The 17,787-nt window shown below is 46.3% G+C and overlaps 1 protein-coding gene across 3 annotated transcripts in view; it reads right to left on the bottom strand.

The window, feature by feature from the left end:
• pde2a (phosphodiesterase 2A) overlaps positions 1-17,787 on the bottom strand; it is a 284,813-nt gene that overhangs the window by 36,518 nt on the left and 230,508 nt on the right. For all 3 annotated transcript variants that reach the window (XM_090218907.1, XM_090218908.1, XM_090218906.1), the window contains exons 13-18: positions 7,505-7,635; positions 2,012-2,163; positions 1,622-1,685; positions 1,435-1,516; positions 1,152-1,326; positions 133-245 (exon numbers count right to left, since the gene is read on the bottom strand). In XM_090218907.1, the coding sequence (XP_090075033.1) occupies positions 133-245; positions 1,152-1,326; positions 1,435-1,516; positions 1,622-1,685; positions 2,012-2,163; positions 7,505-7,635 (717 nt within the window). The remainder of the gene's footprint in view (positions 1-132; positions 246-1,151; positions 1,327-1,434; positions 1,517-1,621; positions 1,686-2,011; positions 2,164-7,504; positions 7,636-17,787) is intronic.

The following is a 17,787-nucleotide window of genomic DNA, read 5'->3' as shown; positions in this document are numbered from 1 at the left end:
ACACCACATCAATAGGGCACTAACCAGCAGTCTCTTATCCTACTGTTTAAAACACTCTGTGTGACTTCCGCATAACTAGAATGTCAGAGATCAGCGGTTCTTGTGTAGCTTTGGGTAGTGTGTCTGACTCACGTGTGCGATGCTGATTCCACAGTAGATGGAGAAAGCAGTGGCCAGGTCCTCATCGAATCGGTTAAACCACGGTCCATTAGTCTTATTGACCAACTCAGCCACCCCAATCACCTCTGAAAGAGAGAGAGAGAGAGTGAGAGAGAGTGAGAGAGAGAGGGAGAAATGAGAGAGAGACAGAGCGAGAAAGATTTGTGACCTGTTGCCACAAGAAAATGTCAACCAGTGAAGAACAAACACAATTGTAAATACATGTATTTAATCCATATTTACATTTATTTATTTCCCTTGTGTACCCTTAACCATTTGTACATCGTTACAACACCGTATATATACATAATATTGCATTTGTAATGTCTTTTTTCTGAGTGTAATGTTTACTGTTCATTTTTATTGTTTATTTAACTTTATATATTATCTACCTCACTTCCTTTGGCAATGTTAACACATGTTTCCCATGCCAATAAAGCCCCTTGAATTGAAAGAGGGGGATGAGAAATGGAGCAGCATAGGTGTTAGTGTGTTAGTTTAGTTGTTAACACCAAGATTGTTAGTTTAGATGTTAACACCAGTAGTGTTAGTTTAGTTGTTAACACCAAGATTGTTAGTTTAGTTGTTAACACCAGTAGTGTTAGTTGAGTTGTTAACACCAGTAGTGTTAGTTTAGTTGTTAACACCAGTAGTGTTAGTTTAGTTGTTAACACCAGTAGTGTTAGTTTAGATGTTAACACCAGTAGTGTTAGTTTAGTTGTTAACACCAGTAGTGTTAGTTTAGTTGTTAACACCAGTAGTGCTAGTTTAGATGTTAACACCAGTAGTGTTAGTTTAGTTGTTTACTCCAGTAGTGTTAGTTTAGATGTTAACACCAGTAGTGTTAGTTTAGTTAACACCAGTAGTGTTAGTTTAGTTGTTAACACCAGTAGTGTTAGTTTAGATGTTAACACCAGTAGTGTTAGTTTAGTTGTTAACACCAGTAGTGTTAGTTTAGTTGTTAACACCAGTAGTGTTAGTTTAGTTCTCACCGTTGTTCTCGTCCTTGATGGGGAAGCAGAGGATGTTCCGTGTTCTAAACCCGGTGCTGTCGTCCACTCCTCGGTAGAACAGAGGGTGGGAGTACGCATCCTTAATGTTCAGGATCTGCCCAGTCATAGCTACGTGACCCGCTATGCCTTGGTCCGCAGGGATACGGAACTCCTTCTGCACACACAGACTATCTTTAGAATCTTCCTCTTCGTCGTCATCGGCATCATCATCATTGTAATCTTTGTAATTGTCAAACAGAGAAGTTCTATACATGTGTTCTACCTCATCATCACTGACCACACCCCCATCAAACACCTTGGCAACCAGCTCATGGCTAACTTGATCCAGTAGGAACACAGAACAACTATAGACAGAGAGAGAGAATAAGTATTCTATTCTATTTTCCTCCACATGAGTTATTCTGGAAAGCATGTTAGCTGGTGTAGGTTGTGTTACATCAAGAACTCACATCTCTGCATCACTGAGGTTCCTGGCCTCAACTATAATCTCTTGCAACAGCACAGACACATCATCTACAGAGAGAGAGAGAGAGAGAGAGGGGGGGGGGGGGGAGAGAGCACACACAGGGTGGGGATGGATGAATCAACAGGCTGATCTACCACAAGTAGGGTTGTATTATCAGTCTGTAGGGATTCGATCTGAGCCGGAGGAGTGAAGAGAAAAGGAGGAGACCAGAGGAGACGAGAGAAGCGAATAAAATAGTAGAGAAGAGAGAAGAAAATAGAGAAAAGAACAGAGATGGAGAAGAGATGGAGAGGAAGAGGAAGAGGAGAGGAGATGAAGAGGAGATGGAGAGGAGAGGAGAGGGAAGAAGTGCAGAGAAGGGACGGTAACTCACCCAGATGTGTGAAGAGATTCTTGGCCACCTGTAACAGTGCCTGACACTCCACTTTGAGTTTCTGTTCTTTCTGGAAGGCCAGTGTGGAGGTGAGGACAGTGGAGGTGTAACAGAAGCAGTGCTGGATCGCATGTTCATCCGCCTCTGTGTGTCTACACAGAGAGAACACATTTGTATCAAAAATGAAACATTGAATTCCAAAGTGGAGAAAAGTTGACTGATCAATAGAATAATATGTGTTTAAACAGGCCAGAGGGATAGACTAAATGCCTCAGCTGTTACAATAACATCAGTTACACAACTCTGCCTGCAGATGGCAACACCTCACCACTCTGATCACTATAGAGGAGAGACCAGCAGAACGACAATACTAGGGAAAAACTGTGGTCATTCTAGACTAGAGGACTTAATTTTGAAGGATTTCTTTTTCAGGTCAGGTCACATAATCAGGAAAAACGATTCCCTCATCCCTCAATCACCACTCTAGAGAAACTCAACCTCTGAGTCTGGGCTGTTTCGGACAGTAGGCTGGCGCTAGACCCTGATTGGCTTGTTGGCACAAAGAATCAGTAGGCTATCTGGAATGCAGATTCCGCTAAGCCTGGAAGCATCAGATATCTGTCTGGCAGAACAAACGGTATGTGATAGGAGGATAGAACCGGGAAGGGGATGAGAGAGGGACTGGGTGGAATGAGAGACAGATGGAGAGAGTGTAATAGAGGTGGAAAGGGACAAGTGTGATTGATAGAGATATTTAGAGGAAAGTGGAGTAGAGTGGGGGCTGTTGACTGACAACTGAGGTGAAAGATGGATGGAGGGACAGAGGGAGGGATGGAGGGACAGAGGGATGGAGGGGGGAGGGATGGAGGGAGGGGGGACAGAGGGATGGAGGGACGGAGGGAGGGAGGGAGGGAGGGATGGAGGGGTGGACAGAGGGAGGGGGGGAGGGATGGAGGGGTGGACAGAGGGAGGGAGGGATGGAGGGGGGGACAGAGGGAGGGAGGGATGGAGGGGGGGACAGAGGAATGGAGGGGGGGGGGATGGAGGGGGGGACAGAGGGAGGGAGGGATGGAGGGGGGGACAGAGGGATGGAGGGGGGAGGGATGGAGGGACAGAGGGAGGGAGGGACGGAGGGAGGGAGGGATGGAGGGATGGAGGGACAGAGGGAGGGAGGGAGGGACGGAGGGAGGGAGGGATGGAGGGAGGGAGGGAGGTGGAAAAATGGACTCTGAATTAAAGGTTAAATTCATGATAAATAGTGCTGTTGGATTTGTACTGTCTCCATTCTCTCCTACTAACCAGGGACGGATTCAGACCTGGGACATCAGGTCTTTAGATTAGCCCCGGCCTACAACACCAACACCATCCAGGGATGGGAGGCAGGTGGGAGAGAGGAATCAGAGGAAGATACAGATGATGAGAGAGGGATGATGAGAGAGTGGGATGATTAGAGAGAGGGATGAGAGAGAGGGAGGATGAGAGGAATCAGAGGAAGATACAGATGATGAGAGAGGAATGATGAGAGGAATCAGAGGAAGATACAGATGATGAGAGAGGGATGATGACAGAGAAGGATGATGAGAGAGGGATGATGAGAGGAATCAGAGGAAGATACAGATGAGAGAGGGATGAGAAAGAGGGATGATGAGAGGGAGGATGACAGAGAAGGATGATGAGAGGGAGGATGAGAGGAATCAGAGGAAGATACAGATGATGAGAGAGGAATGATGAGAGGAATCAGAGGAAGATACAGATGATGGGAGAGGGATGATGACAGAGAAGGATGATGAGAGAGGGATGATGAGAGGAATCAGAGGAAGATACAGATGAGAGAGGGATGAGAAAGAGGGATGATGAGAGGGAAGATGACAGAGAAGGATGATGAGAGGGAGGATGAAAGAGAAGGATGATGAGAGAGGGATGATGACAGAGAAGGATGATGAGGGAGGATGAAAGAGAAGGATGATGAGAGAGGGATGATGAGAGGGAGGATGACAGAGAAGGATGATGAGAGGGATGATGAGAGAGAGGGATAATGGGAGAGAGGGAGGATGAGAGAGGGATGATGAGAGAGAGGGATGATGAGAGGGAGGATGAGAGAGGGATGATGAGAGACGAAATAGAGGGATGATTGGAAATAAGGATAACGAGAGGGATAATGGGAAAGAAGGATAACGAGAGGGATAATGGGAAAGAAGGATAACGAGAGGGATAATGGGAAAGAAGGATAACGAGAGGGATAATGGGAAAGAAGGATAACGAGAGGGATAATGGGAAAGAAGGATAACGAGAGGGATAATGGGAAAGAAGGATAACGAGAGGGATAATGGGAAAGAAGGATAACGAGAGGGATAATGGGAAAGAAGGATAACGAGAGGGATAATGGGAAAGAAGGATAACGAGAGGGATAATGGGAAAGAAGGATAACGAGAGGGATAATGGGAAAGAAGGATAGGAAAAAGGAGTAAGTTATACTGGAAATAGCAGAAATAAGAGGATAAACTCATCTGCTACACAGTTCACTAATAATCCCCTACATATCCAGTCTGTCAGTGTTACTATGGAGACTGCATTCAGCCCTATCATTAGCCCCCACTGAGGATACTATGGGATGTCTTCCTCTCAGATTCTAGCCAAGATCCTGTCACGTGTGTGTGTGTGTGTGTGTGTGTGTGTGTGTGTGTGTGTGTGTGTGTGTGTGTGTGTGTGTGTGTGTGTGTGTGTGTTGAGGGGTAATAACTCTTTGAAACGAAGAGATGAGTGGCTTTAATCTCCAGCCACTATAATATGATTAGAAATGTATAACTAACAGAGAAAGAGAGGCAGGAACAGACAGGAAGAGGCAGGAACAGACAGGAAGAGGCAGGAACAGACGGGAAGAGGCAGGAACAGACGGGAAGAGGCAGGAACAGACGGGAAGAGGCAGGAACAGACGGGAAGTGGCAGGAACAGACGGGAAGTGGCGGGAAGAGGCGGGAACAGACGGGAAGAGGCAGGAACAGAGGAAGGGGAAAAGCAGACTGGAAGAGGCAGGAACAGACAGGAAGAGGCAGGAACAGACAGGAAGAGGCAGGAACAGACAGGAAGAGGCAGGAACAGACAGGAAGAGGCAGGAACAGAGGAAGGGGAAAAGCAGACTGGAAGAGGCAGGAACAGAATGGAAGAGGCAGGAACAGACTGGAAGAGGCAGGAACAGAGGAAGGGGAAAGCAGACTGGAAGAGGCAGGAACAGAGGAAGGGGAAAAGCAGACTGGAAGAGGCAGGAACAGACAGGAAGAGGCAGGAACAGACGGGAAGAGGCGGGAACAGATGGGAAGAGGCGGGAACAGACGGGAAGAGGCGGGAACAGATGGGAAGAGGCGGGAACAGACGGGAAGAGGCGGGAACAGACGGGAAGAGGCGGGAACAGACGGGAAGAGGTGGGAACAGATGAAGGGGAAAAGCAGACTGGAAGAGGCAGGAACAGACTGGAAGAGGCAGGAACAGACAGGAAGAGGCAGGAACAGACTGGAAGAGGCAGGAACAGACTGGAAGAGGCAGGAACAGACAGGAAGAGGCAGGAACAGACAGGAAGAGGCAGGAACAGACTGGAAGAGGCAGGAACAGACTGGAAGAGGCAGGAACAGACAGGAAGAGGCAGGAACAGACTGGAAGAGGCAGGAACAGACTGGAAGAGGCAGGAACAGACTGGAAGAGGCAGGAACAGACTGGAAGAGGCAGGAACAGAGGTAGGGAAAAGCAGACTGGAAGAGGCAGGAACAGAGGAAGGGGAAAAGCAGACTGGAAGAGGCAGGAACAGACAGGAAGAGGCAGGAACAGACAGGAAGAGGCAGGAACAGACAGGAAGAGGCAGGAACAGACAGGAAGAGGCAGGAACAGAGGAAGGGGAAAAGCAGACTGGAAGAGGCAGGAACAGACTGGAAGAGGCAGGAACAGACTGGAAGAGGCAGGAACAGAGGAAGGGGAAAGCAGACTGGAAGAGGCAGGAACAGAGGAAGGGGAAAAGCAGACTGGAAGAGGCAGGAACAGACAGGAAGAGGCAGGAACAGACGGGAAGAGGCGGGAACAGATGGGAAGAGGCGGGAACAGACGGGAAGAGGCGGGAACAGATGGGAAGAGGCGGGAACAGACGGGAAGAGGCGGGAACAGACGGGAAGAGGCGGGAACAGACGGGAAGAGGTGGGAACAGATGAAGGGGAAAAGCAGACTGGAAGAGGCAGGAACAGACTGGAAGAGGCAGGAACAGACAGGAAGAGGCAGGAACAGACTGGAAGAGGCAGGAACAGACTGGAAGAGGCAGGAACAGACAGGAAGAGGCAGGAACAGACAGGAAGAGGCAGGAACAGACTGGAAGAGGCAGGAACAGACAGGAAGAGGCAGGAACAGACTGGAAGAGGCAGGAACAGACTGGAAGAGGCAGGAACAGACTGGAAGAGGCAGGAACAGACTGGAAGAGGCAGGAACAGACTGGAAGAGGCAGGAACAGACTGGAAGAGGCAGGAATAGACGGGAAGAGGCAGGAACAGACTGGAAGAGGCAGGAACAGACTGGAAGAGGCAGGAACAGACAGGAAGAGGCAGGAACAGACTGGAAGAGGCAGGAACAGACAGGAAGAGGCAGGAACAGACTGGAAGAGGCAGGAACAGACTGGAAGAGGCAGGAACAGAGGAAGGGAAAAGCAGACTGGAAGAGGCAGGAACAGACTGGAAGAGGCAGGAACAGACTGGAAGAGGCAGGATCAGACTGGAAGAGGCAGGAACAGACTGGAAGAGGCAGGATCAGACTGGAAGAGGAAGGAACAGACTGGAAGAGGCAGGAACAGACTGGAAGAGGCAGGAACAGAGGAAGGGGAAAAGCAGATGAGGAGGAAGTGAGAGAGAAGAGATATGACAGAAGCAGGAAGATAAATGTTTTCAGAGTCTAGAGCCAAAACGTCAGCAGAGAGCTTACTGGGATTACTGCTGTCCTTAGCAATACTTCACCTCCCTCTCTGTTACACTCTGTGTGTGTGTGTGTGTGTGTGTGTGTGTGTGTGTGTGTGTGTGTGTGTGTGTGTGTGTGTGTGTGTGTGTGTGTGTGTGTGTGTGTGTGTGTGTGTGTGTGTGTGTGTGTGTGTGTGTGTGTGTGTGTGTGTGTGTGTGTGTGAGAGAGCCCCTTGAGAATGTCTTTGTGTCTGCTGAGTTGGCCAGTTGGCGTGTTGGCTTGGCATACGTGTGTGTGTGTTGGCAGTGTGTCTCCAGGGCAGGTTTGAAACTCCTGTTGTAAGGGCTGTGGAGAAACACTCAAACATATTGATTAATGGGGCATCGTCTGGTACAAACACACACCTAAGGGTGCCGACCTCTCATTGGTCCTCTGCCACTGGAGCTGTTCTGTTATCTCTTGAACCCAGAGGTCTATTAGAATGCATTCTCCTCACTGTGTGTGTGTGTGTGTGTGTGTGTGTGTGTGTGTGTGTGTGTGTGTGTGTGTGTGCATGTGCGCGTGTCTCACCGTTGTCCTCCCTGCTTGTTGAAGGCGCAGGCTAGTGCAACTACCTGGCCAGTTGCTCTGCTAACCACAGGGACACACAGCAGAGAGGACACCTCACTGTCCAGCATACTGGACAGCTGTCTACACTCCTCCTAGAGGGAGAGACAGGGAGAGGGTGAGAGAGAGATTTTTAGGTTTTCTTTAATGATACATCCTCATTTCATTAAAACCCTAATTTAAAAAAACAAATATCCCCTGTACTGCCTACTCACCTTGCCCTTTACCCCTGATACAAAACAAACCACACATCACAATAACCAAAACCTCCCCACTTCCACAGCCGTATATCCAACCCATCTTCCACAGCCGTATATCCAACCCATCTTCCACAGCCGTATATCCAACCCATCTTCCACAGCTGTACATCCAACCCATCTTCCACAGCTGTACATCCAACCCATCTTCCACAGCCGTACATCCAACCCATCTTCCACAGCTGTACATCCAACCCATCTTCCACAGCCGTATATCCAACCCATCTTCCACAGCTGTACATCCAACCCATCTTCCACAGCCGTATATCCAACCCATCTTCCACAGCTGTACATCCAACCCATCTTCCACAGCTGTATATCCAACCCATCTTCCACAGCCGTATATCCAACCCATCTTCCACAGCTGTACATCCAACCCATCTTCCACAGCCGTACATCCAACCCATCTTCCACAGCTGTACATCCAACCCATCTTCCACAGCCGTATATCCAACCCATCTTCCACAGCTGTACATCCAACCCATCTTCCACAGCCGTATATCCAACCCATCTTCCACAGCCGTATATCCAACCCATCTTCCACAGCTGTACATCCAACCCATCTTCCACAGCCGTACATCCAACCCATCTTCCACAGCTGTACATCCAACCCATCTCCCACAGCTGTATATCCAACCCATCTTCCACAGCTGTACATCCAACCCATCTTCCACAGCTGTACATCCAACCCATCTTCCACAGCTGTATATCCAACCCATCTTCCACAGCTGTACATCCAACCCATCTTCCACAGCCGTATATCCAACCCATCTTCCACAGCCGTATATCCAACCCATCTTCCACAGCTGTACATCCAACCCATCTTCCACAGCCGTATATCCAACCCATCTTCCACAGCCGTATATCCAACCCGTCTTCCACAGCTGTATATCCAACCCATCTTCCACAGCTGTACATCCAACCCATCTTCCACAGCTGTACATCCAACCCATCTTCCACAGCTGTACATCCAACCCATCTTCCACAGCCGTATATCCAACCCATCTTCCACAGCTGTACATCCAACCCATCTTCCACAGCCGTATATCCAACCCATCTTCCACAGCCGTATATCCAACCCATCTTCCACAGCTGTATATCCAACCCATCTTCCACAGCCGTATATCCAACCCATCTTCCACAGCTGTATATCCAACCCATCTTCCACAGCTGTATATCCAACCCATCTTCCACAGCTGTACATCCAACCCATCTTCCACAGCTGTACATCCAACCCATCTTCCACAGCCGTATATCCAACCCATCTTCCACAGCTGTACATCCAACCCATCTTCCACAGCCGTATATCCAACCCATCTTCCACAGCCGTATATCCAACCCATCTTCCACAGCTGTATATCCAACCCATCTTCCACAGCTGTACATCCAACCCATCTTCCACAGCTGTACATCCAACCCATCTTCCACAGCTGTATATCCAACCCATCTTCTACAGCTGTACAGACAGCCCACCCAGCATTCCATATCTCCTGAAACATCTACACACTTGTTATAAATCTATAGAACTTAAATTCCAACCTAGAGTGCCTTGCGAAAGTATTCATCCCCCTTGGCGTTTTTCCTATCTTGTTGCACTTGTAATTTGAATGGATTTGGATTTCACGTAATGGACATACACAAAATAGTCCAAATTGGTGAAGTGAAATTAGAAAAATCCCCCCCTCCAAAAAACAGAAAAGTGGTGTGTGCATATGTATTCACCCCCTTTGCTATGAAGCCCCTGAATAAGATCTGGTGCATCCAGTTACCTTCAGAAGTCACATCATTAGTTGAATAAAGTCCACCTGTGTGCAATGTAAGTGTCACATGATCTGTCACATGATCTCAGTATATATACACCTGTTCTGAAAGGCCCCAGAGTCTGCAACACCACTAAGCAAGGGGCACCACCAAGCAAGTGGTATCATGAAGACCAAGGAGCTCTCCAAACAGGTCAGGGATAAAGTTCAGGGTTGGGTTATAAAAAAATATCCCAAATTTTGAACATCCCACGGAGCACCATTAAATCCAAAAATTAAAGAATATGGCACCCTAACAAACCTGCCAAGAGAGGGCCGCCTACCAAAATTCACAGACCAGGCAAGGAGGGCATTAATCAGAGAGGCAACAAAGAGACCAGAGATAACCCTGAAGGTGCTGCAAAGCTCCACAGCGGAGATGGGAGTATCTGTCCATAGGACCACTTTAAGCCGTACACGCCACAGAGCTGGGCTTTACGGAAGAATGGCCAGAAAGAACAATAAGTAAAAGTGTCTGGTGTTCTACCAAAAGGCATGTGGGAGGCTCCCCAAACATATGGAAGAAGATACTCTGGTCAGATCAGACCAGATTTGGCCATCAAGGAAAACGCTATGTCTGGTGCAAACCCAAAACTTCTCATCACCCCGAGAATATCATCCCCACATTGAAGCATGGTGGTGGCAGCATCATGCAGTGGGATGTTTTTAATCAGCAGGGACTGGGAAACTGGTCAGAACTGAAGGAATGATGGAATGACGCTAAGTACAGGGAAATTCTTGAGGGAAACCTGTTTCAGTCTTCCAGAGATTTGAGACTGGGACAGAGGTTCAACTTCCAGCAGGACAATGACCTTAAGCATACTGCTAAAGCAACACTTGAGTGCTTTATGGGGAAACATTAAATGTCTTGGGATGGCCTAGTTAAAGCCCTGACCTCAATCCAATTGAGAATCTGTTGTATGACTTAAAGATTGTTGTACACCAGCGGAACCCATCCAACTTGAAGGGGATGGAGCAGTTCTGCCTTGAAGAATGGGCAACAATCCCAGTGGCTCGATGTGCCAAGCTTACAGAGACATGTCCCAAGAGTCTTGCAGCTGTAATTACTGCAAAAAGTGTCTCTACAAAGTATTGACTTGGGGGGGGGGGGGGGGGGGGGGAGAGAGTTATCCCCAAGTTTTCTGTTTTTGTCTGATTTCTTATTTGTTTCACTATAAAAAATATTTTGCATCTTCAAAGTGGTAGGGATGTTGTGTAAATCAAATGATACAACACCCCCCCCAAATCTATTTTAATTCCAGGTTGTAAGGCAACAAAATGGGGAAAATGCCAAGGGGGCGAATACCTTTGCAAGCCACTATAAGGTGCAGAGACCATCGCATTAGATAATAGTAACGGGTCTGTTATCCCTCCACCTTTGACCCTGTTCCTCCTTGTTAGCTAAATAGCCAACTTTGCCTGAGCAAACAGAAAATTCAACAACACACATTTGGCCTTTTCCTTGTACACCATTACAAACATCCCAACAGTAAACTCCACCCCTAACCTCTCACATAGACGTTCCAACAGAGACATGAATTGCATTAAACAGGTTCTCATGGTCCACTCTATCAAAAGTCTTCTCTTGGTCTAAAGAGACCAGTCTAAAGTTCACATTAGAAACTCTAATCGAACACGTCCCTGACTAAGAACAAGTTGCCCGTGATTGAGCATCCCGGTACAGAATATGTTTGGTCCTCATGTACTATCGAGTCCAGATGGGACTTCAGTATGTTAGCGAGGACCTTGGCAAATAGCTTGTAGTCTGCACAGACCAATGCCACAGGCCTCCAGTTCTTAAGTTCACACAAGTACCGGTTTTTGGGATGGAGAGTCAGAGCCGCCCGACGACAGCTCATCGGCAACTCTCCTACCCTGACGCATTCACGCAACATGCAAAATAAGTCCAGTCCAATTATTCCCCAGAATTGTTTTTATTAAACTCCACTGGGAGTCCATCGACCCCCGGTGCAAGGCTGGGGGACATCTGGGTTCCGGCCTCTGCCAGTTCATGGGACAACAGCGGAATGTCCATTTCATCCCTCTGTTCCAGAGAGAGCTTAGGGAGTTCTGCAAACAAAACCTGAGCACACATAGGATCACACAGTTCTGCCCTATACAACTCCATATCTGCCCTATAAAACTCCACAGTCCACATCTCCCCCACCACAGAGGTCATCCGCCCATCAGACAGCTGCATCTCCCCCACCACAGAGGTCACCCGCCCATCAGACAGCCGTAGACATTGCATACCCTTGGCTTCACCACTCTGTCTTTCCAAACCAAAGAAGGAGGACCTGGGAGCTTCCATCTTCTTGAGGATGGAGAACCTAGCTCTTACAAGTGCTCCCTATGCTTTAACCTGGAAAAAACTGCCCATGTCCCTAGGCTAAATTAGCCTGGAGGACTACATTTCCTTGCCCCACCAGCTCAATCTCTACCTTCACCTCACTGATACTACGCTTGAGTTCCCCCAAATACTCTCCTAGCCTCTGAGGATGAGAGAGCTGTGTTGAGAGAAAAAAAACATTTTCACTTTTCCCACATCCCACTATTGACTCAGAAAATAATACTCCTCTCTTTTCTGCCCCCAACTTTCCCAAAAAGTCTGGACACCTGAGCAAAAGTGGCATCTTCTAAGATCTTTACATTAAACTTCCAATAGGATGCATGGCGAGGCCCTGGTGAAATAGACAGCCGAGCCATGGTTACGTGGTGCTCCTTCACCGATGTATACTGTCTTGTGTTGGAATGTCTAGTTCTCCAAACATCCACTTGGTCAAACTGATTGATGTCCCTTAACACCCCCACTGAGCCTGAATGAGGCTCCTCCCCATTTCTGTCTTTCATAAAATCCATCGTACAGTTCCAATCCCTGCTGACCACCAGCGTCTCCTCAGGTTCTACCTGTGAGAGTTCCTGTCTAAGACAGCCAAACAAAAGCCCCCTCTCTCTCTCCCTGTGTTAGGTGCATACATAAAACCCCTGTTGTTCAGTTCTGCTTTTACTACAAGCAATCTAGTCCCCTAGCCTCCCATTTGAGGGGCACATTTTAACAGCCAGACCCAGTGCAAAAAAGACTGCCACCCCTGCACTAACATTTGCTCCATGGCTCAGCACACTTTCCCCCTTTCCACCAGAGCCCCCAATCGACTTCATTCACCACATCACTATGCGTCTCCTGCAGAAACACCACTTGTAGTTTGTTTTGTTTCATGTACTCACCCAACAGATTCCTCTTTTCCTCTCTGGCGCCATTTATATGAACCTCTCTTGGGTAGTAAACTGCCTGTTACTCAGGCCCAGAAGCTAGGATATGCATATAATTGGTAGATTTGGATAGAAAACACTCTAAAGTTTCTAAAACTGTTAACCTCTCTAGGGTAGCGTCCCACTTGTCAACAGCCAGTGAAAGTGCAGGGCGCCAAATTCAAAACAACAGAAATCCCATAATTAAAATTCCTCAAACATACACCATATTAAAGATACACTTGTTGTAAATCCAGCCACAGTGTCCGATTTCAAAAAGGCTTTACAACGAAAGCAAACCAAACGATTGTTAGGTCAGAGCCAAGTCACAGAAAAACATAGCCATTTTTCCAGCCAAAGAGAGGAGTCACAAAAAGCAGAAATATAGATAAAATTAATCACTAACCTTTGATGATCTTCATCAGCTGACACTCACAGGACTTCATGTTACACAATACATGTATGTTTTGTTCGGTAAAGTTCATATTTATATCCAAAAATCTGAGTTTACATTGGCGCGTTATGTTCAGTAGTTCCAAAACATCTGGTGATTTTGCAGAGAGCCACATAAATTTACAGAAATACTCATAATAAACATTGATAAACGATACAAAATATACTTCTCCTTAATGCAACCGCTGTGTCAGATTTAAAAGAAACTTTACGGAAAAAGCAAACCATGCAATAATGTGAGTACGGCAAATCAAGCCAAATTGATATCCGCCATGTTGGAGTCAACATTAGTCAGAAATGGCATTATAAATATTCACTTACCTTTGATGATCTTCCTCAGAATACACTCCCAGGAATCCCAGTTCCACAATAAATGTTTTTGCTCGATAATGTTCATAATTTATGTCCAAATAGCTACTTTTGTTAGCGTGTTTTGTAAACAAATCCAAAGTCACGAAGCGCGTTCACTAGGAGCAGACGAAATGTCAAAAAGTTCCGTTACAGTCCGTAGAAACATGTCAAACGAAGTATAGAATCAATCTTTAGGATGTTTTTAACATAAATCTTCAATAATGTTCCAACCGGAGAACTCCTTTGTCTGTAGAAAAGCAATGGAACGAGAGCTACCTCTCACGTGAATGAGCGTCACGAGCCTGTGGCTCTCTGCCAGACCACTGACTCAAAAAGCCCTTATGGGTCCCTCCTTTACAGTAGAAGCCTCAAACAAGGTTCTAAAGACTGTTGACATCCAGTGGAAGCCTTAGGAAGTGCAACATGACCCTATAGACACTGTGTATTCGATTGGGCAAGAGTCGAACAACCACAAACCTCAGATTTCCCACTTCCTGGTTGGATTTTTGTCTCATGTTTTTGCCTGCCATATGACTTCTGTTATACTCACAGACATCATTCAAACAGTTTTGGAAACTTCAGAGTGTTATCTATCCAAATCAACTAATTATATGCATATTCTAGCTTTTATGGCAGAGTAGCAGGCAGTTTAATTTGGGCACGCTTTTCATCCAAAATTCCCAATTTTGCCCCCTACCCTAGAGTAGTTAAAATTATAACAGTATAACAGAACTGATATGGCAGGCGAAACCCCGAGGACAAACCACCCCCCCCCCCCACCCCCACTGTTTTTAATGGCTGTCACTTTTATTATAAGGCGAAATCCTCCCAGATTGCAGTTCCTAGGGCTTCCACTAGATGTCAACAGTCTTTAGAAAGAGTTTCATGCTGGTTTTTGGAAAAATGAGCCAGAAATTGTAGTTTTTCTAGGTGGCTCCCATTTTGACTGTCGTGTTTCCAAGCGTGTGGAAAAGACAGCGTTCTTTGGTGTTTTTCTCCGGTAAAGACAATAACGATTTTCCGTCTTAAATTTGATCGTTTATTTGCGTATTAGGGTACCTAAGGTTTGATTATAAATGTTGTTGGACATGTTTGGAAAAGTTTATTAGTAACGTTTGGGATTCATTTTGTATGCATTTTGATGGAGGGAAACTGGGTGGATTATTGACTGAAGCGCGCCAGCTAAACTGAGTTTTTATGGATATAAAGAAGGACATTATCAAACTAAAGGACCATTTGTGATGTAACTGGGACCTTTTGGAGTGCCAACAGAAGAAGATCATCCAAGGTAAGGCATTTATTATATCACTATTTCTGACTTTTGTGGCGCACCTGCCTGGTTGAAATATGTTTTTCATGCTTTTGTATGCAGGGTGCTGTCCTCAGATAATCACATGGTGTGCTTTTGCCGTAAAGCCTTTTAAAAATCTGACACAGCGGCTGGATCATCAAGAAGTTAAGCTTTATTTTGATAGTATTACACTTGTGATTTAACGAAAGTTAAATATTTATAATTCTGTAGTTTGGATTTTGCGCTCTGCAATTTCACCGGATGTTGGCCAGGTGGGACGCTATCGTCATGCCCATAAGAAGTTAAGCGAGCCTACCTGTAGAGTCTCCATAAGAAGTGGGAGAAAAAGCCAGCAAAGAAAGAGACCAATAGCAAAGCTCAAAAAAGTCCCAGGGCCAGAAAAAAAATATTAATCTAAACAGTGTCTGAAGGTTGACCCTTACACACTGTTGTGAATCACTTCCTCAACCTAAACCATTTCCTGGGTGAGAGGACGCCATGCCCCTCATTTTTCCTAGCGTGTTGTACGGATCTTATAAACCTTCCCGTATCGCAAAAAAAGGCTTCATAATGAACCTTTTCCCCTATTGTCTCATTCAGGAACCTTGACTGTTCCCTCACCGTGAACTTTGACCCCTCTGCCTGACTGGCTGTCGGATCTGGACCCATTGAGGAGTAGTCTGAAAAGAACACCTCCTCATCTCCATCTCCTATCCTGACCACCTGCCCTTTCTCTCTATTTCCATGGATGGCCACATTAGAATATATTTTTTGCCATCGCGGGCCGGAATCATATTACAGGATGATACATCATATGACTGTATTGACAGATATATCTACTGTAAATCACGTCCAGATAGGCTACTTATTTTACTTTTTTAACATGCACAGAGATAAACCACATCCATGTTCTCCTTTTGGGAGGTATTTTCATTATGAAACATGCAATGAACTACACAGAGGAAAATCTACACTGTGCATTCAACACCACGGACAGAACTCTTGTTAACGGGTTGTACAAAAACACAAGAAAGAGAGAGAGCTCAACATTACATTTAAACTACTCAATCAGTGTGAGGAGTGAAGTCTCTGATGGGCATTGACTAGAGCAGTAAAGTCAGGTATAGTTTCTGATGTCGCTATGCGCAGGATTGCTGAGAGTCAGTAAGAGATGATCTGTGACTTGACTTGTTATATTTCATCACTGAAAATGTCTGTTCTAATACAGTACACAGTTTGACCCAAACTGTACAAACATCTTCTGAGCATGACTCCTAATCTTCGAAATGTTTTGTTCATCGAGAGATGCATAGAACCTCGTCAGTGACAGTGTTTTGAATAGTTCTCCAATCACTGCACCAGATTGAAGATCGATAAACTCAAGTTGCAGGTCAGTAGAAGTGTTATCCACATTGAAGGTTAAAGGAGAGGAAACCAACATCATGTCATTTTTCCAAAACTTTGAAATCCTCAAAACGTCGAGAAAACTCACCGTTCAAAGTACGCAGCAGTGATGTATACTTCTCCAGCTGGTGTCATGACGTTGCCCTCTTTGGGTACAGCAAAGCCCCATCCCCCTCTCCCTGTCTCCTACACACAGGCTGCTGTGGTCAGAGAGAGGTCATAAATTCCTGGAGGAGATGATCTCCTCATGGCCACAGTATAGAGACAGAGTGAATTTTCATAGAGAACAAAGGAATTTCTTCCACCTCACAGAACTTGAGGTCCGAACAACGTTTATGTTCCGGAGAAGGTATAAAAGATGGGTGAAGAATCCAGCTACGAACTGGTCCGTTTGGTGCAATTTTGTGGGGCTCATGGGAGACGGTGCGGCCACATTACCATAACGCTGTTTATATAACAGCCTCAGATATGAGGTTTACATCTAATTTACATCTAATCTCAGACTTCAGGTCCCACACCCTTTTAAGCACCTTCCACAAACTCAGCCATCTCACTTTTGTTCTGGTAGGGGAGATCTACATGACCCGACTCTGTCTCTTCCAACAGTGAGACAAACTGTCTTTGTGGTAGGGGAGATCTGCATGACCCGACTCTGTCTCTTCCAACAGTGAGACAAACTGTCTGTGTGGTAGGGGAGATCTGCATGACCCGACTCTGTCTCTTCCAACAGTGAGACAAGCTGTCTGTGTGGTAGGGGAGATCTGCATGACCCGACTCTGTCTCTTCCAACAGTGAGACAAGCTGTCTGTGTGGTAGGGGAGATCTGCATGACCCGACTCTGTCTCTTCCAACAGTGAGACAAACTGTCTGTGTGGTAGGGGAGATCTACATGACCCGACTCTGTCTCTTCCAACAGTGAGACAAGCTGTCTGTGTGGTAGGGGAGATCTGCATGACCCGACTCTGTCTCTTCCAACAGTGAGACAAACTGTCTGTGTGGTAGGGGAGATCTACATGACCCTACTCTGTCTCTTCCAACAGTGAGACAAACTGTCTGTGTGGTAAGGGAGATCTACATGACCCGACTCTGTCTCTTCCAACAGTGAGACAAGCTGTCTGTGGTTTAAACATTTTGCTCTTATGAAATATACCACTTTAGTTGATGTATCCATAACATGACTCATTTCCAGAACACATTTACAGAGCACCTCCTGATGAATAATGCAATGCAGGAAAATAATTGTCTGATCTGGGTTCAGCTCAGCTACTTGATCTTGTTTCCTTTTCAAAAGGCCAGTGTTTTTTCCTGTCAAGTTTGGGGACCCATCAGTGGTCCCACTGGATAACGTTTCACAACTCAGTCCCAGCTTTGCCACACACTTATTAACCTCCTCCAATAAATCTTTCCCTGTGGTTGTGCTCTTAATTGACTGCACTGAAGCCC

The sequence above is a fragment of the Oncorhynchus mykiss genome, chromosome 24, assembly GCF_057628025.1.
Source record: "Oncorhynchus mykiss isolate SJ-2025 chromosome 24, ASM5762802v1, whole genome shotgun sequence".
NCBI lineage: Eukaryota > Metazoa > Chordata > Actinopteri > Salmoniformes > Salmonidae > Oncorhynchus > Oncorhynchus mykiss.
This window is presented reverse-complemented; position numbering and strand designations above follow the sequence as displayed.